The 25,196-nt window shown below is 37.2% G+C and overlaps 1 protein-coding gene across 1 annotated transcript in view; it reads right to left on the reverse strand.

The window, feature by feature from the left end:
- Positions 1 to 25,196, reverse strand: part of LOC102689868 (ephrin type-A receptor 7) — a 258,096-nt gene that overhangs the window by 188,911 nt on the left and 43,989 nt on the right. Inside the window, exons 2-3 of the mRNA XM_015348878.2 lie at positions 16,127 to 16,191; positions 14,718 to 15,387 (exon numbers count right to left, since the gene is read on the reverse strand). Coding sequence (XP_015204364.2) covers positions 14,718 to 15,387; positions 16,127 to 16,191 — 735 coding nt within the window. The remainder of the gene's footprint in view (positions 1 to 14,717; positions 15,388 to 16,126; positions 16,192 to 25,196) is intronic.

Here is a 25,196-nt window from a genome sequence, read left to right on the forward strand (position 1 = left end):
CAAATATTAACCTTGGGCTTCGTTGAAATTCTCCTTGCACGGAGCAGGAAGTACGAAATGGGGAGGATGGAGGCGCAGTGAAGATGTAGCCAGTGTAAATGTCAGCAGCAGTATTAACACTGGAGTGTCAATCATTTCAGAGGCTTTTGCAGCTATATCAAAACCTATAAACAAACTGTGACCCAGGCGGCAGCGAGCAGTTTTAAGGCTTTGGTATTTTATAAAAAAAGAAGCTGCGCTAAACACTCCTGTGATAAAAAAAAACGAATTACATTCTAGCTAGCTGAAACCAAAAGAAAAACACAAGGCATTACTTCTTTAACTAGGGGAAGCATTCTCTCTCAAGAAATCTTTTTCCGAATAAACCAGTTTTAGAAAATAGATTCATTCTGCTGTTGATTTTGCAAAATGCTTGTCAACAGAACTATACTGCATATGCTACAAAATATAAAGAAGTCATTTACGTATACTGCAAATTTCTTTTCTTTGAAAAACCTTAAGGTCCATATGACAAATACTGAAATAACTGAACCGTAAGAACCCTTTGTACATTTGTCTTATACTGTATGTGGGGGGGGGGGATTGCAATAAAAATATAACTTTAATTCCCCAAACTACTGCTGACTCTAGCTTCAACTTTCAATGAAACGTATATTTCATTGTACAAATCATATAAATATAGATTAGCAGAAGTGTTCCACTTTTTCTCATCCCCCCCGCCCAAAAAAAAAGAAATTCACATCCAAACACAAAAACACATCCAAAATAATTCACAGCATCAAGACAACATCCCCCCAACTTAACGTAAAAGACTTTAAATGTACTCTAAAAAATTTCTACCCCCCTCACGATTTCAGACAAATACAAGCTGACAGTCACAGCAAGGAGAGTCCTGCAGTACAGTGGGGTTTTGACTGACCAGGCAGGAATTTGGGGCACTATTGAGCAAATCTGCACAAAGCACTCGAGAAAGAAAAAACTGCATTCAAAGTGACACTTCAGCAGCTCATCTGAAATATTAGTAGCTGTCTGAGTGAAAACAATAACAAATTCAATATGTACAGTACCAACAATATTTCAGTAAGGTATTTCAATAAGGACAGTAGGTGTCACGGATGTCGCAAGGCATGCCGTGGAATGACAAGGAGAGCAGTAGAGACCCTATGTGTAGCAGTAAAAGGGGCAACATGAGGGTTAGCCCAGGCTCAGGGGGTCAGACGATGTCGGTAAAGAAACCTACAGTACGCCCTCAGGCCACGGACAGGAGCGACCTGGTGCTAGTCGGGTCTCATGACATCAGTACCCTCAATGCTGATCGAGGAGGAGAGCAGACACAGAAAGTAAACAGGCTACACAACAAGACACACCGGAAAGACATGAACAATCACAGGGAACTAGGAACAGGACAGAAGTAGAGCGCCCTCTAGGTGTACAGGGCATGACAGTAGGTCTCTCAAAACCCACTTCTGTATACAGTATACTGTACCACTGTTGTAACATGAAACTATGACACTGGGCGTTTATGTGCTTCAGCCAATACTTTTGTCAAATAATTCAGAAACAGGCTTCTGTCTCACCATTTATACTTTATACAGTACAGTAAGGCTCAGAACTCTTCTGAAGTCTATGTATTCTGTAAGAACCAAATGCCGCAATTCTGATTTTCCATTTTCTTAATATTATTTTTCAGTTTTACATTGCCAACTTTAAAAATGGGGGGAAATGATTCTTGCTAAATACCTGTGTGAGAAATTCACACTGTTGAAGCTGTCTCCACAATATCCTTTAAATATCAGCTTGATGGGATCCCTGGATCATTAAGCTACTAGAAACCAAATGAACAAGTTAGGCTCAGTGGCCTCCTCTCATTTTTAACTTTTCTTATTCCACTTCCAGGCTATTAAAACCACAGCAACTAAAAGTGACAGATTAGGTGCGGTTAATACACTCTTGAATACCAACTCACATCAAACTGCTCTACATTGCATACCTCAGTGAACTTAAATCAATTTTATCCATAATCTGTGTCTGAGCAGTAAAGAAAAATTATTCCAGTGTCTGATCATTCAGATACAGATCAGAATGTTCAAAATTAATATGGGTCATTTGCTACTGTTAATCCAAGCATACGAAGTAGTTTGGGAGCCAGTGAATTTATTTTATGAAATCATATTGCTCTTTGTGATTAAAGACATTCTAAGAATAAGAACAAATATAACATGGAATGTCGACAATAATGTCCCCAGTGTTTGCAATACTGAAGTGATGCTAGCAAAACTGAACAATTATGAATTATCTGTACCTGCTAGTGTTTCAGTCCTGCATTATTTTCCTTAGTCTGAGATAAAACAATGTATCAGAAGACTCATCTAAGGTGGATTTTTACATCAAGGACCACTTGAGGTGGGTACTATACAGTCAACAATACAAACAGGACAGTCAAACGAATATAACTGTAATCATGCAGCCATTCCAGACTTCTAGTGTCTGAGAAAGCTTATTACATTCTATATTCTTTGCAAATCTTACTTTTTTTTTTACAAAAAAGCCACTTCAAGAAGTCAGATCATATTACAACACATGTACAGTATGTTGTCCTAACTACACCAAAATAACATTTTGTTTGGATCACAAAACACCATTATCCTCTGCAGTGGTTTGGTGGCATTTAAGAGTTCTCCACAGAAATGTTAAACAGGAAAACACTGTCAGCAAAGTTCGTCTGGGGGTCTCAAAGTGATTCTTCTCAATAGTGCTAGTACTGCAGTCATTATAGGTACACTGTATGAACCCCATCAGATTATAATGTTATTCAATTTACAGTAGTTTGGGCAAGATTTTGCATTATGACATGTTTCACAAATTCAGTTTCACAAGGCACTCCCAAGGAAATAGCAAAAACCATTCAACTAATTTATGATATACTATTTTAAATTTGTGGACTAGAGACACGAATTCCAAACAAATTTCAACAGATTCTTTGAAGAGGTTTTGATCAGCTTCTCAACATGGGGGACAAAACATCATGTGAGCGCCTCATTGGGTTTCAGAGGGAATGGACGACATGCAGTACCTTAACTGCAGTTATGCAGCTGGAATATCTGCTTCTCAACTCACAGATTTCCACACAAAGTTAAGAAGTGCAATCCGAGTAGCTCCTCTCATTCTCAGGAGCTTATGTTGCACAGGAATGTACTGATCAACGACTTCTGATCCCTCAGGCACAGCATTCAAAACGCCAAGAACTCAGCCCATTCCTCCAAAGAGTGGGTGATTTCAGGCGCTGGGTAATTCTGGGATTCGAGTGAACAGAGGCAAAAAACCCTTACACTCCCATCAATCATTTCTTGATTAATTAGTTTTTTAAGTTCAGATTTGAACCGAGTTCCGAGTGAATAATGTGAGAACGCTAGAAGTTGTCTACATAACAAGATGAAGTAGCTAACAACTCATTAATGAAACTCTGGGGGAAAATTCTGAAAATATGCTGTACACCCGATAATGAGCATATAAACTGTTTTCTTATTTATTCTTACTAAATAGGGTATATACTCTAAATAAATGTGAGAGCTATGGGGAATACGCTATAACTACACTGAATTAAACAGCCCTGTTCTGTTTTAGAATCATGTTCACCAATCAGCACTTTCTTGTTATAACAGTTGTCTGGAAAACCACAAATTGAGTAGAGTAATTGAAGCTCATTATAATGAGGACCAATGTAACACTTCATTTGTAAATTGCACTATCATAAGAGAAGAAGCAAAAACATCAAATTATCAGTCTATGATGAGCATTTACTCAGTAGAAAAAAGTATTTGGTGAGTGTTGTTAAACTCTAAAATCAAGGCCTAAAACACAAATAATGAGACACTTTTTGTTTTCACATGTAATGCTACCTGTAGGTTTGCAGCAGTATGCTTTGCTAAAAGCACAGGAATATACAGTAATACAGCCTATAACATGATAACCTGAGACAAACTAGGAAAACCAGGGAAAATAAGCAAGACAGATGTGCAGTTTTATATAATAGCAATCAAAACATAAAATGGCCCCCTCTCCTCACAGACAAAAGATCAAAATAATCAAAACTTAGACTTTATTTAAATGTGGTATAGCTACGACAATTAAAAAAGAAAGTTCAACTGCTTTCCACTTTTACAACCTCAAGCTTTTGGAGGTTGTGCCAGGTACTCTGGTTTCCTCCCACAGTCCAAAGACATACTGGTAGGTTAATTCTATGAACTCTATGAATTGGCTACGTCACTCTGCTCTCCTCCCCACTGATATCTGGTGTGTGGTGAGCGTTCTGGCGCACTGTGGCTGCCGTCGCATCATCCAGGTGGATGCTGCACATTGGTGGTGGTGGAGGGGAGTCCCCATTACCTGTAAAGCGCTTTGAGTGGAGTGTCCAGAAAAGCACTATATAAGTGTACGCAATTATTATTATTATTATTATTATTATTAATAATAATTGGCTTCTGGGAAACCTCGCCCTGGGGTGAGTGTTGTTTGTGACTGTGACTGTAAGTGTGTGCTCTGTGATGGACTGGTGTCCCACCCAGGATGTGTCCTGCCTTGTGCCCGTTGCTTGCAGGGATAGACTCTGTCTCCCCTGCAACCCTATATTGGACACAGCGGTTAGAAAATTAATTAATGGATGATTCTGTAGTGTAACAGAATAAATGGGAAAAAGTCGTAAGTGTGTGAAAACTATTAATAGTCATTGTATATAGATGTTTCATGATAACTTCATGCTATCGCTAAAATGATCAAAGTTGCACCGCTCACATGTCCAAAATCTCTTCCATTGGTACACAAGGCACACTTCAAGATCTCTAACACACAGGCCTGGCTGTGCACAGCCTTCATGGAAATGGATAAATTCAAGTGTTTCTGTGCTCAAACTACAAATGCTATAAAGAAGAACACTATGATCAGTGAATATACAGTAGAATGATTTAATAATATCCCTAAATTCTTGCGAAATGAACAACACATTTAAGATAATATAGACATATTTGTTGTTGTTGTTGTTGTTGTTGTTGTTGTTGTTGTTGTTTGTCTAGAACAAGTGTATGATAATCAGGGACAGCGTTTTCCAAAAGTATATTAAAGGTCAATTCCCCGGGTGAGAAACTAAGAGCTTGGACCTTAAGATAAAGTCACAGAAAATGTAATGATCCTAAAAAGGACAAAGCTGGAAAATATAATAGATAGTATCACTTTTAGAAGTAAAATTTTTCATGTCTTTATTTTTTAAACTGATGCATGTACAGTAAAGCATAGGTTAGGTGTAACAATTTCTTTAAATAATCCAGCACATTTACAGTACAAAGAATGTGGGGCTAAACCATGTTTTATTTAGGTTTGTTATGTACAGGCTTCAAACTGAACTGAAAATAATAGCAAACAGGTAGATATTTACATCAACAATCTAAATATCCACCTGGTTACTTTTTTTTTTAATTCTGTAGGTGGTTCCAATGCAAAGTTGAAGAAGCGAAACAATGAATAGATTTGGCTGTTAAGACACCTCCTGTATTTCAGCACAAGGATAAAAATCCTTCTACTGCATCAGTGTCATTTTTCTCCTTATAAAAAATATATCTAGATATAGATAAATATAGATCTTTTCAAATATACTATTGCAATCTTTAATGTTGAAAAAGAAAAGAAAAAGAAATCTGGACTTACAGTAGTTCAGTCATACATGTGCTTGGATGTGTGTGTGTGTCTGCAAATATAAAAGATACCAATTAATAAAAGATTCATTTGGGTTGTGGTGCACAAATAATATGACGTACTGTCCCATGAAAGTTTAGGTGTTCTCTAAGGGTAACAACCCCCTCCACACTGCCACTAATTTACTTCAAATATGCATCCTAAGAGAATATTTATTATTTAAATTCAACACAAAGAAATCTGAAACATTAGCAAATGTCTGCTGGGACTACCTATGTAAATTCCTAACTTCAAACAGATGGCTAAATGTGGCATATTGCCAGGCAAGGCACTGAAAGCTGTGAACAATAACAAGATCTCACCAAGGCAGTTAGATAGCAAATGCTTTTACAGTTAATTCTCTGATAGCAAATTAAGTAAAGTGATTTTATAAACAAGTCCGGTTAACCTCTTCACCTGCACAGGGCTCCTAATTCAACTTGGATAAGCACAATTTGAAAAGGTGTTAATATGGAGTTGGCTGTTTTCGGACTGTTGTACGTAAAATTAATAAAATCTTGTTCTGGACAGTATTTGTCAGGCTGGTCAAAGCACAGCTGAATTCTTCAGAAAAATTCTAGGTAAAGCTCAAAATTCCAGTTTGCTCATGTTGCCTGCCTACATGGGCACAAGTTATGTAAACGTGATTGTTTTAACCCAGAGGCAAAAACAGATCACTGTCCAGATTGTATGGGGCTGATAACTATACTGTACAGGATGATAAATGTCTGAACCATCACAGATCCAAAGCCATTGATAAAAATATAACTTGTTTCAACAGTAGAAGGCAAATTAAATTTTAAATAGAAGGTTATTTCAATAATGGCTCAGAAAAGAGACATTCAATCTTTTTAAAATACTTTAAAATACAATTTGGACTTGCACTGATAAAACATTGCTCTCTTTTACACTTGATTCAGAAGAGGAGTTCATCTTGTAACAGTTTGTAAGGAAAAACTGAAGTGCTTTATCAGGCAAGGCAAACCCTACTCAGAATGTCAGAGAGAGTACTCACCCATTAGACCAGCACTTGCTCAACCTGGCCCAGGTGTAACACTGCTTCTGCAGCTTCACAACTCTGGCTTCTCTGGCTGTTTTTGTCTGCCTGTACAGATTTATAAGGTGCTGACATTTCGGAATTAGATTTTCTGAGCTCAAGCACTTTTCCGCACTTTGCCAAATAAAGTCAATCCTGTCCTCATCAAAAGATTGATAAAATTCTTAGCACCGTTGTCCTGTACTGTTATTAAACTTAGAGGCACCATCCAATAGGAAGACCCATCTCATTACAGCTTGTATTTTCATTTAACATTGGAACATTAAATCTCTGTGAATGAGCCCCCAATTGTCTAGACCTTAAACTGTTTTTAAACCATCCTGAGACTATCTGATAACTACCAACAAACACTGGATCTACTAGGAAATTAAGCCTTTAGCGAGAAAGATAAATTAAATAAAGACATCACAACTTGAAACATGGTATCCACAAACCAATCAACATTGACAAAATGGAGCTGTTTCTGGGAGGTCCTGAAAGTATTTCCCAAAATAATCCTTTCTAATTGTTTTATTTTAATGCATGGTAGCCTTTTGTTTAGAATTCCCAAGGAGGCAGAGTCTTGCAGATTCAGCCAGGCAGAAGGTGCTCTGTGATTATGGCTCTAGGTGTGCACACTGATTTATGCTTGTCTTATATAACCAGAGAGTAGGACCAAATACTAGAAAAACATATTGTCTCCTTGCAGTCATGCAGATGAGCTTTAATGAACACTGTACAATGCATTTAACAACAAAATGTGCCTAAGGATTTCCTCGTCTTTCCCAACATAACATGTTTCAACCCCATAAAAAAAGAACATTCAAAGTTACAGTATACAGGAAATGAATCATCTCTTCAATAGGAATTATTCAGCAGAGACAAGGGTAGGCTCTAATCAGAAAGTCTTTGGCACTAGGACCCCTTGACTTTCATCACTGTGATCATTTCACGTTCAAATATTTCATAATAGGAAAACCAGCATTCTTCAAGCTGCCACTTGAGCTGGACCTGTGTGGGTTTTTCAGGTTTTCTGCAAGCCATATACTGTACCAAGACGGTCTGACTTTGGTCTGACTTGGCTCAGGACTAGTTTTGAACTTAGCAGTTAGTGAAAGAGTTTCTTACAACCACTCTTATGAAAGCTGGCTTGAATAACACAGGAATACCCCTCACACCTACAGTATATGACCCTCCCTTTCCTTTCTGCTTCATGGCTCAAGTTATGTTTTTCAAATGAGAATTAATTTCCCGGCAGCGGTAGTCTTATGGGGGATATACTATGTAATCAGTTCTCAGGACAGTATAAAAAAGGTTGCTCTGATCTGATCTGCAGATGGGTGAGTGTGACTTTTTTATTGCAGAGACTCCTGGAACATCAACAGCTTACATTTAGGGTACATTTGTCCTCACCTGGGATCAGATGGTCATGACGTTTCACTGGACTGTAACAGACTAAAAGCACCATTTCTTGCACTGGTGCCAGTCTTGAGCAGCCATGATGCAGAAATATTAAATATATCCCAACGTTCAGGGATGATCACTGTGACACTTCCTTGGAAACTGACGGCCTCTGGCATCCTCCCATCTTTCTAAATGTGCTGACCCTCTACATCAAAGCCTTGACCCAGGCAATTATTAAGGGACTCATGCCTACACTGGAACTCAGCTTACTGCTTTGTTACTGTCAAGTTCAAGTTTTTTTATACTTTAATTTTTAGTTTTTCACCTTCCTTAACCAAGTACATGATGACAGCCCTGTACTCTCTTTGAGTGAGATCATTATTTTTAGGCTATAGCCTAATTCAAGCAGTCGTCCTCCTGTCCAGAAGAGAAATGGGGAAATGAATTGCTTTGTGTATAAAATTGTGAAGAAAGAACCTTTTATGGCCCATGAAAATGACAAAGTTAAATACTTTTTTCTATGAACCTAATGACCCACTCACATTTTCAGTCAGCTAATGCAAAAATCCATTTACCATATGACAAATTGTTATTCATCTAGTTCCTATTTTGTTCAAAAGTTTTCAAAATCATTATTCACAAAATGCTTCCAATAACATACAAGAGAAAAAAAAATCACAATTTTTCTGCAAGGTTAGAAGAAACCCTAAACACTAAAATGGAGTACAGTGGAGTTTCATGGGTCTTTCTATAACTGTACTTGATACTGTATATTTAATTATTGATCTGTAGGTTCAGAATTTTCCATGCAATGATAATTTACATATAGTGAATACTGTTAATAAGCACCATTCAATCCACAAACATAATACAATATTCCTCTATAGCTATGGAAAGTCAGTGACAAATGTAAAAGTTCCATATTACAGAGAGCACTTTCCTAAGACATGAGTTATATATGTTTTCCTTTTTATCATTTATTGTTCATAACATAAAATAATAATAATAATAATAATAATAATAATAATAATTTGGCTGATCTTAAATTTAATATGGGTTGATTCTTTTGTTACATGCATTATACAATTGTAAGATGTAAAGTACTTGTAGGACATATAAAGGTAAATTCTTTTTAATTGATCTATATTCATACAATGCAAATATTTGTAATCAATATCAATATTTGTCATCAAAAATCATAATATTGTAACAGGGCTCATCTGAACCTACAGTATTACAGTGATAGTCTCTGTGTGATTGTTGTTACAGTTAAAGTGGAGACTATTGATTCAACATACAGTAAAAAATGAAAATTAATGTTTGCATCCTATTGTTTAACAATGTAATGAAACTGTGATAAATAGATTTTTTTATTTCAAACATAATAGTGATTATTTTTGATTTTCTTAAAAGCCCTAGTACTCATGCTTTCTTAACTTGAAACGTATGTTTAGAAAAAATAATGTAATGTCACTGCTATCCCAACAAACAATAAAACAAATGTTGGTTTTTATTCAGTCTGATATGCAAACATTTATGAATACAAGATTTATTAATACAAGTTTACAATAATAAAAAAAAAGTATTTCCTTTGGCACTTGGGATAGTTCTTATTCATAAAAATATGAATGTATGAAGCTTGACATTTTCTAAGAAATAATTAAAAATGACAAAAAGAAATGGAAGAGTAAAAGAAATGAGAGACAATAAATGACCTTTTATTTCTTCTCAGGCGTGATTTTTCTCTTTGAGGTACAACCGTAAATAAGTTCTTGTTTTCCAAGTTTGTACTCATTACCACTAAATGCCTTCTGTATTCTACACCCAAATCACTGGCCTCTGATGGTTAATTACATTTCAGGTTTGTGTATTTATTAACATACTGACATCCCTCCCCTTAGTTACTGAATGAATAACAAGGCCTTCATTATGCCTCATCATTTATTTATCAAGCTACAGTATCACTTTTTCTATCCTTTTAGCCCCCTATAATACACTAACGCAAACACTACACTGGATCACTTTAACTCCCCCCTGGGATAACTGTAAACATATTCAGTTTTTCCATTACTGCTATCTGCCAGTTTCCTTTGTAAATATTTCTTTTATCTTTATTGAAAATATTTAGGAATAAATTGTAATTTCTCTTGGCCCCAGTAGCCATTTCACCCTGCAACATACAACTGGCAACCCACCAAAACTAAGCAGGTGTGAGCCTGGTCAGTACCTGGATGAGAGACCACCTGGGAAAAACTAAGGTTGGTGCTGGAAGAGGTGCTGGTGTGGCCAGCAGGGGGCGCTCACCCTGTGCTCTCTGTGGGTCCTAAAAAGCTGCCGTCCTTTGGATGGGGCGTAAAAGAGAGGTCCTGACTCTCTGTGGTAATTAAATTTCTCATTGGCCCTTAAAAATCATGGCCTCCTAATAATCCCCAACTATGAACTGGCCTCTTTACTCTGTTCTCCTCCCCACTGACAGCTGGTGTGTGTGGAGCGTAATGGCAAACTCTGGCTGCTGTCGCAACATCCAGGTGTTCCTACACATTGGTTTACCTGTCCTCACCTGTTCTTAGATACAGTTTTTATTTAATTTTAATTCCCTGGTCAAGAGGAAGAGGCTACTTGCAATCAAGCACTGTCCAGCATTTACAATTAACAACTGTTACAATTTGCAGTACATAATGTAGATGGGCCAGCAATTTGTTAGGTCTACGTCAAACTCAATTAATATAATTCTATCCAGTCATCTATCACTATATCAAGACTAAAGCATTAATTATGTACCTAATATGTTTATGGACAGTTGATCTATGGTGCAATTATTCAGGATTATATCATTAACATCAGAAAAAATGGCACAAAAACTAATGAGGGAATTGACTGTGAAAAACAAGCTCCATGGCCACAACCTTCTTATAAAATCAAAAGATCATCATTATCTTTTCAATACATTATTGAACCTGTAAAGAAAGATGTCTGAGTCTTGTGAAAAACCACCTACAGGACTAGCTCACTTCTAATTCAAAAGCTTAGTCAAGCATCACTGAAGATCAATGCCATCTAAAATCCTGGAGCTTCACATGATTGTATATTCATGCTATTAGAACATCTTTATAAAACTTTAAATTATTTTAAATAATGGATGTTTAACAGCAGTAGCCCACACGGGCCTCAGCCTAATGCTCACTGACAAATAACATGCACTTCATTTAAATGGGAGTCAATGCCATTTCCATCCTTTGAAAAATTCTGTTTGAAATGCAATTTTCCTCTTTATATGTTCTTTTATAGGGATAATGAAGTGCAGAAATATTAGATACAAAACTCTGAACTTGAATTTGCATTTAATTCTTCTGTTATGATAGGGGATTCTTGGCTATTAGAGTTATTAATAGATACTAATCCAGGGTTTTGATTGCCTGATTGTTAAAATATCCCATACAGTGTTTGTACAGTAGGAGCTGGGGTGTTAACCCTGGTGTCCTGGCTAAATTTCAGCTTTCACTTCTTAAATCTGAACTGCATAAATTTCCTATCTGATCTGCGTACGGTGCCCTTCGAATGTATTCACACTCTTGATGAAATAGGTACATCAAATAAAGTACATCAAATAAAAAAGGAGAAAAACGTCTCTATCTTAAAAAGTTCTAAACATGCTTTACACTAGTCTTAAGGCATTGCACAGAGGTAAGCCACACCTGTCAAAAACAATTAAGGTCCAGAAAACATAAGGGTAACTTTTAGTTACACCAATGTAGGTAGTATTTTGTAAATTCTACTCTAGCAAGAAAGACACTCACTAGACACCATACTCCCTTAGCATGGCTATAAGGTTCAGGCACTTCACAGGGAGAATTTATGAATATTGCTATACAGTATGTGGAATTGCTCTTCAGACCTTTTGGTTTCTCTTAGTGAACTGCCTCCTTTAGAGACAGTTTAAAGACAGTGTTAAGTTGGATTGAGGTACTGTATGGAGATCGAGATGGTCAGTCAACAACATTTTGTGAGCTGTTAACCACTACTTTGTCGATTTGGAGGCACTGTTTGGATAATTGTCAGGGTACATTTCCAGCCAAGCTTGAGCTTCTTTACAGAATGAATGAAGTGGCAAAATACCTGGTACATTCTGGAAGTTTGAAGTTTGATATTTTTTAACCTGGAACCTTTTGGAGTTTGAAAGAGGTTCCAGGACTGGTAATGCACAACACCCCTAAAACATAACAGACCAATCATACTTTGTCTCTGTGGGAATGAATGCGTTCTCAGCCTGATCTTTAGCTCCTTCATGCTATAATTCTGTTTTAATTGTGTCAAGTGTCATGTACATTATGGCAGATTTGATTCACCACATACAGTATTGTGGCTCATCTTCAGAAGTAATGCATGCCATATTCACTCAGGTGACTAGAAGCGATATTGACACTTTGTAATCCGATGATGCCAGTGTGTATTAGAGATCTCCATCTGCGGTTTTGGAATTCATGGTTGCCACTGGTATGCTGGATGACCACTATACAAGTAGTCTTAGTATGTCATAATAATGGACACTACATCAGATAATGGCCGATCAGTTTCTTGGCAGATTCTTTTATAGCCATCCCCCAACTTGAGGGAGACCAGGACCAATTGCCTGTAGGCTTTGAAGAGCTATCTGACCTTAACCATATGATGCATGCTACTACTCAATGTTCTCTATTATCTCCTTGTCTACCTCATGGAAAACAAAAAGCTCTCAGAGGCTTCTACTGCACTCCCAAGGAGCGGAATGTTGCTGTACATTTGTTTTGCTGAATTGTATTTAAAGGAAAATTTAGAAGTGTGACACCTCCAGGTGTGCGACACACCTGAAGAAGGCTCCACGGCCAAAACGTGTTCTCAGCTTTTTTTTCAGCATGGAATAAACCTACTGCTTGTTCCTTTGCAGCCTATGCATGCTGACGCAGCTACCCACCTGAATTATTCAAACTAAGTGAGAACATTATACCATCCACACTTCATTCACCTGTATGAGGCTTTTTGATCCTCCTGCATCAGGGGTATGGATCAATAAGGAGGGGACTGTGTGCATTGGAGCTGTTTTTGTTTGTGCAGAATGGTTGCCATGCCAATGTACAAGTACGTGCATTTGAGCGGTGGATGAAGTGGGACCACTTCCATATACAGTATATAGAGATTTAGGAGCTTTTGAGATGAAAGCAATATATACAGTAGTACTATGGAAAAAGTTATTATTATTTAAAACCGTTAAAATGAAAAGAATCACTAGTGGAGACATAGATTAAATTATTTAAATTTATAACTTATATCTGTTATAACTCCTGTTGTGTCCAAGATGTCAGATTTTTGCACAGTATTTCATTAGATCTGGGTGCTGTGTCAGCATGCACAATGCAAAGGGATAAGCATTCCAGAGTAAGTGAAAAGTAAAAAGATAAAAAAATGTGAAATAAAAATGTGTATTCTAATATATTATATAGCACAGAAAATCCTATAAATTGTACCCCGTTTGTTTGTTTCATCTGTACAGACATCATGTATTTTATCTTATAAGGAAATTATTTTCATCTCTCATTTTAAGCCATCCGCAAGTTCTTCTACAAATGATACAGTACAAAAAAGGTTTTAAACAGGGTTTCTCACCAGTGCCACAGTAAAAAACACTGGCCTCATTCCAGGTGCTTTTCACAGAAGGATATATCAGAATTTTAGACTTAATATCCCCACTTCATATAGCAAGTCCATTTGCAGGAAATGTACAACTTAGTGTGATATTTACACCTATTGCATTGCATAATCACACAAGATGGCCTGTTCAGATGGACCAAGATGTGTACAGGACTTCTAAAGTAGAACAACTGGCATTGTGTATTGTGAAGTCAAGAGAAACTTACCACAGAGTTCTACAATGGTGTCAATTTCGCAACAATCAAGTGACATCAGTTCTGAGAGCTGACTTGGATCTTGGCTTCTACTTGTGCCACCCCACACTGCATGAGGAGGGACTCACAAGAGTTTGAGTCACACACTGATGAGTCACCATAGGTCACAGCAATCACAGTTACAGTCTGATCAAAGCTATTGTTTTTGACAGTTCACCTTGTCAAAGAAAAAAGCAAATTAAAAGGTCTAACATTAAGACTGATTCATCACACTAACTATTCATCATCAACACTAACTATACCCATTATGAGAGCTGAAGTTCTAATTTTCTTACAAAGTTATAATTCAGTACAGATCCTAACCTTGAATGCAAGAGAAAAACGAAATATATGTAAGCTACTTGGTGTGACTCACCTAGCTCAGGGAATGGCAGACTGTCTGTAGGACCACAACCTCACTAGTGCAAGAACTGAGCTAGGGAACAGCTTCAAAGGTGTGGACGGGGAGGCAGGGGGGATGCGAAAGAGATACGCAAAAGGAAGCCCTGGCTGCGAGACATGCAGGGATATGCAGGTGAGCAGAAGTGTGCAAGATCGGGATCTAACCTTCTTCCCCAACCTTCATTATACACACCATTGAGAAAGCACCCTGTAGTCAGCAAAGGGGGTTTTACCTTCACAGCTGCTGTGTCCTTCCTCGTAGCCGGCGCTGCAGCTACACTTCCCAATGGGAACAAGCCACTCCCCCTCTGCACTGCAATGCATTCTAGGTGGGTTATCCATGTCCACCTCCGAGTTATTGACACAGGTCCCCCTGACTTCCACCAGGGTAGAGAAGGCTGCCTCTGCAATGGTATCAGGAAATATGGCCAGGTTCTGCACTGTGGAAAGACATTTCTTGTAATAGACCCTCACGGACACAAGAGCCACGCAGGCCCCCACGTCTTGGAACCCCAGATGAAATCCCCTCCTGTTGAGGTGTCCGATTTCTCGGACTTCGGTGTTGAGCTTCATCTTCCGCTCCCCCAGATCGCCTTGAGTGAAGCTCTCGTCAGCGGCGATGGTATCGATTTTGATGTACTTGCTTTCTCTGATGCTCCGACCCAAGTCCGTGTCTGACTCAACGTAGTGCAGGTTAAACGTCTCTTTGCATGTCCCCACCACTCCTGGAATGCTGTTACAATCCCTCAGTGTGAACTTGAGCTCAATAAAGATGCGCTGGCCATTCAGCCGAGCAATCCAGCCCGTCTGCAGCCAGTTATTCTGGTTGGGCTCCATGACGTTGCAGACTTGGTATGTCCGAATGGGCTTGTAATTTTCATCCACTCCACTGATCTCTTCCCACTGCAGGGAGAGAGCATGCAAACCTTTCAGTCCACACTACAAACGTTCCCCACTGTACACCCCGCATGCCCTAAATACATTTCCTTAATCGTCAACACAAGCTCAGATCGTGTTCAGTCGCTGCCGCTTGACAAATTAACAAGATAAACAACAATCAGCAATGTCTCACACTCCACAAACCGCCAAAAATGGTAAAACTTTGGACAAGGACATACGGTATACACAATTCATTTAAATTAAAAAATGTGTTTTGCTATATACAGTAGGAAAACAAACTTGGGTTATTCTGTAGATAGATTATGACTCTTCTAATTCAATCAAAGAAACAAACATTTAATTCCATTTTTAATTCGCTTAAGTTCACACCACAGCAAAATAAGCAAATGGCAAAAAAGAATACACCAGCACAAGACAGTAAGCAAATGATGAAAACAATACAAATAGAAAATGGAAGCACGAGACAGGAAGATTTGGTGGGTTTAGAAAATTCTGGAATTCTTGCTAGTTCAACCTTGGCTTTGCCATCCTGAGCAACACAGTGAACCTCCTTCATTGGAATGAGACATAAAACTGAGGCCACAATGAAAAGTGACACGACCATAGAAGCTTCCAGTGCCAAGATTATCCTCTAGATGCTTTACGTCACAACACATTTCAAAGTTTCAGCAGTGCAAAAGCTATACGTCTGAGAACAAACATCACCACACTGTGGCTTAAGAGTTAGAAAATAAACACTTACTCCATTTGATGGGTGAGAGGTCCAGCCCAGCTCTGCCTGTGACTCTTTTGAATTCAGCAAAAGAACTACAATGTAAACAGAGGATACATCAGGATATTTTTCACAACAATCACAGAAGATTTAAAGGGTGACTTAAGTGAAGCCATCAGTTTCAAATTTACCGCCTTACACATGCTCCAATTTAAAGAAGAGCCAATTAAGTTAAATAAAGTATGTACTTTTCAAAGATAAATAAAACCCACAAAAAATCAATATAATTGATGTATACTTTCAAGTCACAGTGTTACTTTCTTGTGAAAAATATTTTCTAGAAGTTTAGAGATTTAATCTTATTCACTGCTTCTATTCATTTAAGAGTAACAAGCCATCCTATTAAATTCTTAAGACCTCACTTTTAATTTCTACCTCATTTTAGAGATTTTTTTTAACTTCAAGAGCGTAAGTGTGTGCTTGTGTCAAGCTACTGCATAATCACATTTCATAAAATCAAAGGGGTGTAACAAGTAAAAAGAATACTTATTTCACCTAAAATGTGTTTTATCATTGTTATATACATTTTACCAAGTCGTTTGAAAGTTCTATACAGTATATTAAAAATGAATAAAAAGGACCCAGGAATAAGAGTGTGCAATTTTGAAATATAAATAGCTTTCATCATTTTGAATGGATTTTGTTGTTTTTTTTCTCATCACATACAATGGATGTCCTGAACAGATATGATAAGATACTGAATGGGGAAGACACACTGAGCACTGCAGGTGAGTGAATGGCGTGCCTGCAGGGACAAACTCTGCATTAACAGCCGTTAAGTAAAAAGCTTTTTCCAGTTGCTTGAAATGGCTCACAGAGCAATGGGGAAAAAAGTACTGCGAAAGCTATTCTCAGCAGTATAATACCACAGTGTGAAACCCAAACCAAAGCTTCATTATTTTCCTGACATTTCAACCTCGCACACACTTGTCTCTCTGCTCCCTGGAAGCCCATACCAGCTGGAGAGCAGTGGTGACAGTACCTCTGCTGCCCAAAACCTCCCTTTGTGCACAAAATGTACAAAAATAAAATAAAACCTATCATACTGTATATAGACCTACAGTACAGGTATATACAGTATATCAATTAATATCAGCTCATTGTATCAACACTTGGTACTCCAAAAATGCCTCCATCTTCCTATACTGACATCACTGACACACGTATCATACTGTATGTGGACACACTGATTGGTCCCTGTGGAAACATCAGTGAGTTATGATCAAGAAATCACAAGGTGTTCTCATTTCACTGGGCAGAAAACTCCCACATTTATTAAATTCATCTTGTGTCTTTCATCCTTGGGTGCCAAATAAATACCATAGTTTTAACTTGGTGAGTAGGTGTATAAAATGTGTGTTACTTTGGGAAAATATGCTGAATAAATATAACAATGGTAGCTAATTTAGACGATTTAATAATTTAGATGCATTGTACAGTATGATTCAAGATCCACTAAGTCAATACAATAAATTTGAACATCACAATCCTAGTTTCATTTCTTTATTGAAGCAAAACTGCAAGGTTTTTAAGTGTCTTTCTTTTGCAACATTTCCATAAAATACTTGTGACTCTGCAGAACCAATGAACAGATAAGATATCGGGGAAGATAAGCTCCCTTTTCTAAACCCCCTTTTGTCATTTCTCTCATACTGTCACAATACAATGGGTTTCCACGTTAAGCATTCTCCTCTGCTGATGGGTATCTATGTGAAACAGATTAAATGCACGGTCCACGAACCCACTCCTGCAAGGTCAGATTAAGTTATTTGCATTCCCAAATCTTTAAGCCTTACATGATTTCTTGATTTCTTTATAAATAAATAGAATCATTTTTTCTACTGCAATTCAGTACAATAAAATAATAACAGTCACTTGGATATTTGGATTCAGTCAAAGATATACCTAGAGAAGAAAAATGTATTTATTTTCAATTTATCTCAAATGAATCCCATTTCTAGTTTGAGACACTACTGAGAGGGTAATGAATAAACTAAAAACGTCTTATAATGTGCTTTACACCCACCATGAAAAAGACTATAAGCACATAGGGTCAGACTGGCAGAGGGAGAAATATAGTGCATACAGTGGATGACTGCCAGAAATGTCACATACCCCTAACGTGCAAAAGGCAAAAAACTAAATACTGCACATTTATCATGTAGACCCAATTAGCCCAAACACAGTAATTATTCAAAGATCACAGCATTTACCCTTAAACAGAGACGAGCTCTGTAATCTTGGTCTGTAGTCTATAAGGTCCTCAGTAGTACAGCCTGTCATCTTCAGCAAAAACATGGTTCAGCACCTTGGACAGAAACCAGCTCAAACAGATGCAGTTTCAGAATTTCAGTATTTCCAGGGCATTTTCAAAATTGTGTGCTCCAAAGCTCAATTTTCTCAAGGTGTCTGGGTACTTATTAAAAAAGTTATACATCTACAAAGTGTTAATTCAGGGTGTAAGCAGTAAAAATAATATTTATTTCACTTCACAAACACAGACATTTAGATTTTTTTTATTAAGAATGAGAGCTGTACAATAAGTATCACTTAACTTTTTCCCCTTTTAGCAGTTGCTGTTCTGGTATTTAAAGAATGTTCTTCTGAGGAATGAGTTAATCATCTACGTCCTCAGTGTGTGGGAAAAAAGGTTACTGGTCCTGATGAAAATAAATCTGAAGACTTGTTGCAAATCCTCCACTTTGCATATTTACATGATATACCATTACACTTGAGGAAGAGCAATAGAAATCAGTAAGAGGGATTTTAGAATATTTTATTCACCGATGACAGACATTAGTCTCAAGAGATAGAAAGGCAAAAAAAGTAAATATTTGCTTCTTGAGAGGGTACTGGAATAACGAAAGACATTAAGAAGTGGTATGTATGCAACCGACTGATAGGTCTTATCAAGAAGTGCAGTGCTCTTCCAGCCTTGGATAATTTATTGAATTGTGCCTTTTTGTACATTTTCTAAGTAGATCCGTGAATGCAATTAGATCCCCTAGGATCATGGTGGCATTTTTAGACACTGCACTGTCTAAAAACCCAAGGAAAACATTTTAGGATCTGCATTTCTGAAGAAACACTCACACAACTGTTGTCAAAAGTATATCTGCACCGTGCTAAACAGAAACTAGAGAGAAGATTGTGTATCAAGGAAAAAAATGTTTTTTTCAGAAAACAATACAAACATGTAATAAAACTACAGAAGACAAAAACCTTTTGATCCAGGTTCAAAATGTACTCCTGTTTATTAGAAAAATAAAACACTTCATGCAAGGATTTGAAATTACTCTCACCTCTAGCTTTGAGCATTTACATTCCAAATCCTTCATGTATCCATCAGCCTGTGTTTATTCTGGTATAATTCTATTAGCTATGGTAGGACTATAATTTCTATTGAATTTTCTCCTTAATTGTAATCCTACTATTGCACCTCTCCTCTGGAATTTCATCTTTCAGTAAATGGTTATAAACCTTTATAAGCCACTTTGAAATAACTACAGAATTCAAATAACCATGTTCTCACTGTAAAAAGTCAGTGCTTCATATAGAGACATATTCTACTTCAAACACAAGATTATTTATGAAAGCAACAGAGTTCATTTAAACTTATATATGAAAGGCTGAAGGCACGACAGCAGTTTGTCAGACTGAAAGTCCAATGGAGACAGTAGAGATTATTAACCAGAATGCTACCCTCTCTTTTTCAAAACCTAATCAAATTATGTCTATGTTTTCTTTAAAAACTGTGCCATGTCATGGAGCCTGCAAAAGAGAAAAGCCTGCTTATGATTATAAATTATGGTTGATGTTTATACAATATGATATTTATATAGTACGTCTTAGTTATAATAAGTTAACAATTTAATTTGGGCACCATCTTGCTATATTTGTGTACTGTACTGTACTATGTGGAGCCACTATATCAGCCAAATTTGTGTGAAGTAATGCTGTCCGCAGAGGAGAAAGCTGAACTTTAGTTAGGCTTAGAAACAAGAGTGACACTAGCTGGGAAATGAATACCCTGCCACCTGTACCAGTTTAAAAAGACAGAGGCAGTCAGCTCCTAGGTCTGTATTTGAAACTTTAGCAGTTATTAACTTGTCAAGGTTAAAGCAGGTGTGAGGAATCAGGCTGCTATTAAATGGGATTTGAACTATTTAAATAAATCTTTAGGCCTCAAAGCTGTCCAGAAAAGCCCTGCAAGTATGAAGTTAATGACCTACAGTCTATAATGTGTCCTATCACTTCACTAGTCATTGATATTGGAACGCTCCTGGCCCCCAGTCATATAATTAACACAGCCAAAACTAGGATAGCTCAGAACATCACGACTTAGTGCCTCTGTGCCTCATTGCCTGACTACTACCAATATCATACACTTAAAGGTTTTTAGCTTTCAGAGGTGTCCACAAAAACTCAGGTCATACAGTATGCATTTAAATTCATAATTGTAAATTCCAGACATGACCAAGTATCTCCCTGTGATATTCCACTTTGTGATCCTGCCTGTCACAATATCTGTCGAACTTCACTCATTGAGACAATTTTTGTGGAGCGGAAAATGGATTATTTTCACACTTCAATTTTGGAAGGTCAGCCTCATGTTTGTATGCAATAGCTCTTCTTAAACTTCTGTTTCCCTGTTCTTCATTAAAAAGGAAGAGCTCCCAGCACAGACTGTGCTCTTTTTTGATAGCTCTTGCCAACCACAATTAAACCAAAACAGAAACAAATTCTACATCTGAGACTGCATTATGGTGTGCTCCATTCATTTTAAACCTGATAAACTACTATTAAATCACAATCTGTGTTAAATCAATGGAAAATACAGACATCCTATACAGTATAAATACACATAACCTTCTGTGTATCTTTTCACAGCAAAGTTTAATTTAAACCCCCCTAATTTGTTACTTACATTATCTGCAGAAAATCATACAAAAGTAGATTTCTGGATCCCATGGGATGAAACGCACAACATGAATGTGAGGAATTATCATTATTGATATTACAGAATGTGTAAGTTTATTTTTAAAGGATGTACAGATCTATTTACAGATATATTTACAGTATATATTATTTTTTGAGTTAAAGTTTCTACCATTTCTACCTATCCTCCAAACTGTTCAATGCCAGGACAGAATTGCTGCACCAGACAGAAGAAAGACACAGGTCTTGCCAATAACAATGGAAGCTCACTTAACACTTTGCCCCAGTGGTGCTGGACTTAAGTGTGCACCATCACCATGGGGCTCCCAGGCACAGCTTGCATCACCCACCTCTTCATTCCTGGATCCACAGCACTACTATATTTCACAATATGAATCATTTACTTTGTTTGCGGAACCTTTATAACAGTGATAGCATCGTGATATTCACTTTCAGGTGCAAAATATTAGATGCAAAATATCGGCTGTGAATTCCCCTAAGAAATTTCCAATTCTAATTTATAGAAATGAATATAGCTTTGCAGGGTTTCTGTAGTCTCATTTTTATTCTTTAATCTTTGTTCTGCAATTCCTTCCTTGTTCATCAGTTAGTGTGGTTGACATTCTGATAATTACGGAATTCCATCCATCCAGTTCCTAACTGGTTTATCCAATACAGATCCACAGGGGAACATCCTGTCAGGCAACGGGCGTAAGACAGGACACCAGTCCATCACGGGGCACATGCAGATACAAAACACAGAACACACATTCTCACACCAGGGACACTTTTCCCAGATCACCCAGAGGAAACTCACTTAGACACGAAAGAACGTACAGCATAAACTCCTCATAGATAGCACCTCAGGTCTGGTATTGAACCCAGAGCTCAAATTCTAAGCACTGCACCTCAGTGTCACCCAACTAGGAACATCCAGTTATATTTCAGAAATGACACACACAACCTGCAATTACTCTAAACGTATTACGACGAATTTAACCAGATTTCAGTTTGATTTTACTTGGCAGAGCATTAAATTTGAATGTGCTACTGTACTGTATGTTAACTTAGGGGGAGGAGTTTTTAAAACCTTCACAAAGGTTAATAACATTATACAACCAGTAAAGCTGTGCAGCTGTGACATTCGTCTGTTGCCTTGCAGTAAGCTCATTCAGACGTCCTCTGACAGTGTGACCCTCGAAGTACCGTCCCCTGCGCTCAGTCAATTCCCATAGGAGGCATGTCTCATGTATAGCATTTCTCAGCTCGATATAATGACAATTGATCTGCTTCCAGACCGGTTAAGAATTCTGGGGTTAAATAAAAATGTCTGGAAAATGTACTGTGGCAACAACAAACGTGGACCCATTTTAGTCTCTTTCATTTTAATATAACAGACAGAGAAACATATTTCATTCTTTAAAAGGGACAGAAATGTGGGAATGCATTACCTGTCTGCCAGTTACCCTACATTTTAAAATGAATTAAAATCCGAGTAATCCTTGTAATCCATCTCAAGTAATGTACTGTATACTTGAACTTTTTAAAAAAGTCCATTTTTAATACTGAATTTTTTCAAATGATATACCTAGTACCACTAACATGCACTGAACAGAATAGTTACATTATAGTACATGCACATCGGCTAAACTAAAAAACACTATATCATATAAATCATATTTATGTACTAAGTATATCCTTAAGTATATCCTTACATAAATTCTGTTTTACAGCTTCTAAGTGTGACCTATAAATTCACTTTAAGGAGTGTGCTTTAGGAAGAGCAGGCCACATATGCTGATAAATTTATTTCTATTCCATCTTGGATGAAGCCCAAGGTTAATCCAGAAAGAGCCCTGGAAAGCACTCAGATACAGTATCTAATCCTGCTTTTTTTATATAAAAAAAGACTTAAAATCCAAACAAAATAATCACTGTCACCTGATATTTAAAAGGTGCTTTAACTTCAATTCAGTTGATGGATACAGAGATGTAGAAGATTAAATTATATTAATTGCAGTGATACTTAAGGCTGACCATACTGCACAATAAAAAAAAATTTACTTCAGCATACTGTAGGTTTGGTTACATAAAACTTTGAACACTCCAGTTGCCTATGAAAAATTGATGCAATTCAACTACAGTACCTATACATATTAAATTATTGAATGATTCCTCTGAAAACCTTGTTAAGAATAGCCTTGTACACTGAAAGCCCTTATGCCTCTTGAATATCTCAATTTATGCATTTATTTTTGGGAATACAAAAACATCTCTAGAAGACTAGAAGACTTCACAGTTTGATGAATTAGCATTGGCGCAGTTTTATTTCTATAGCATGGCTCTCTTTAAAGAGCAAAACGCCTTTGTACAGCAGGGCATCTCTATGCTCAGATGGCTTTGGAATAATGCTATAGTCCCAGTATTAAATTGGGGTCACTCTAAAGCTCAAGTGCCAAGGTGATCTTCACACTCTGCAAGCAACCATGATCACAGAAGTTGAGACCTTTTCATTTTCTATTAACAAGGCAAATTTGACTCCCCCCTTTCTAATGAGAAATATGAAAATTTCATTACAGTTTCAAAATTCTGACACCAAAAAGGGGAGTGTGTTAAGTGTAAAACTGCTGACTTCATTTTTTTCCTATTTAATGTGTGTTAATGCTGAAGGAAAACCTGGAGGATGGTGGTACAAGCCAAGCTTTTTACACCTAGCCTCTGAAATCTGATCTTATCCCACTCAGTGAGCAGGTATGTTTCCATTATGACTTAAGGAGGCATCCACAGTTTCTTTTATCAACCAGCTTTTCTTTTTTGGAAAAAACAGGGAAGCTTGGTGAAACGTTACTGTTACAGAAAGAAGGACAATCTGTCCATTTCCCGATTGTGGAAATGTATTGGGAACCATTTCTTGATGGTGCCAGAAAAAATTAGATCCCCAAAAATGCACTTCTTTGTCCCTGCCACCATGAGCTAGTTATTGCAAGAAGGAGGCACTGCCACCTACGTCAAGAACAATTTGAAGGTTGGAAAAGGGGAAAAAGGATATTTCATTGCCAAGTTCCTCTAAAGATAAAGAGAGGCAGAGAGGAAGAGAGATACATGGGTTTAGACAGACTGCTTTGTATAGCCACACACATCACAATTTTAGTAGTCATCTGGTCAACTGAAAACTCTATGACTTTGGAGTTCATAGTCATTTCAAGACTTGATACTAAAATGCTGCTGGGTATGTAACCTTAATTTAATTTTAATATAAATAATAGTGACTCTAAAAGTTTGTTTAAATCCATAAACCTATCTGCCCTTACTCTTGACATGCAAAGAAAAGTATACTTATTTCAAGCAAACTTTTAGAAGGCTCAACAGACAAAATGCTGTCGAATATGTTTTTCAACATTTCAGCACAGAATTAGCCTTTACTTGTTCGTGTGTAATTCCTAACGAATGTTTGCATATTTAAAGCCTGTGCTCATATTGCACCTTCCAAAAGTATTCAGACCCTGGCACAGTTTTCACATTCTATTGAAAATCGTGACACATCAAAGCAGAAATTAATATTAGTTATATACACAGACAAATCCACAAATTTACAGCAAAGAAAAAGAAGTATATAATATGAGAGAAAAGGGAAAATGCAAAAATGGAAAATGGAAATTTAAACCCTTTACTCTGACAAACCAAAATGAAGTTTTGCACACAAAACCACCCTGACAAACCACCTAATTAATTGAGTAGTCTCTGTCTACGTGCAATAATAGTGGTACACATAACTCCATTAAGTCCCTCAGTCAGGTAGTGAATTTCAAGTACAGATCATGAACACAAAGGAGCTTTCGAATCCTTGGGAATAAAGTTGTAGAAAGACAGAGATCAGAGACAGAGAAGGTTATAAAAACATTCTGATGTTTTCTTTGAGCACAGTGAAATTTCATAATATGAAGATAAGATCTGCAACAACTTTGACAGAGCCACAAATTTCACTAAGATGGAAGAAACTTTTTAATTGGTGAACAATATTCTATCTACTCTATTCAACAATTGCTGCTGGAAGAGGTGTTAGTGGGGCCAGCAGGGGGCGCTCACCCTGCGGTCTCTGTAG

Source organism: Lepisosteus oculatus, chromosome 11, assembly GCF_040954835.1.
Source record: "Lepisosteus oculatus isolate fLepOcu1 chromosome 11, fLepOcu1.hap2, whole genome shotgun sequence".
Taxonomy (NCBI): domain Eukaryota; kingdom Metazoa; phylum Chordata; class Actinopteri; order Semionotiformes; family Lepisosteidae; genus Lepisosteus; species Lepisosteus oculatus.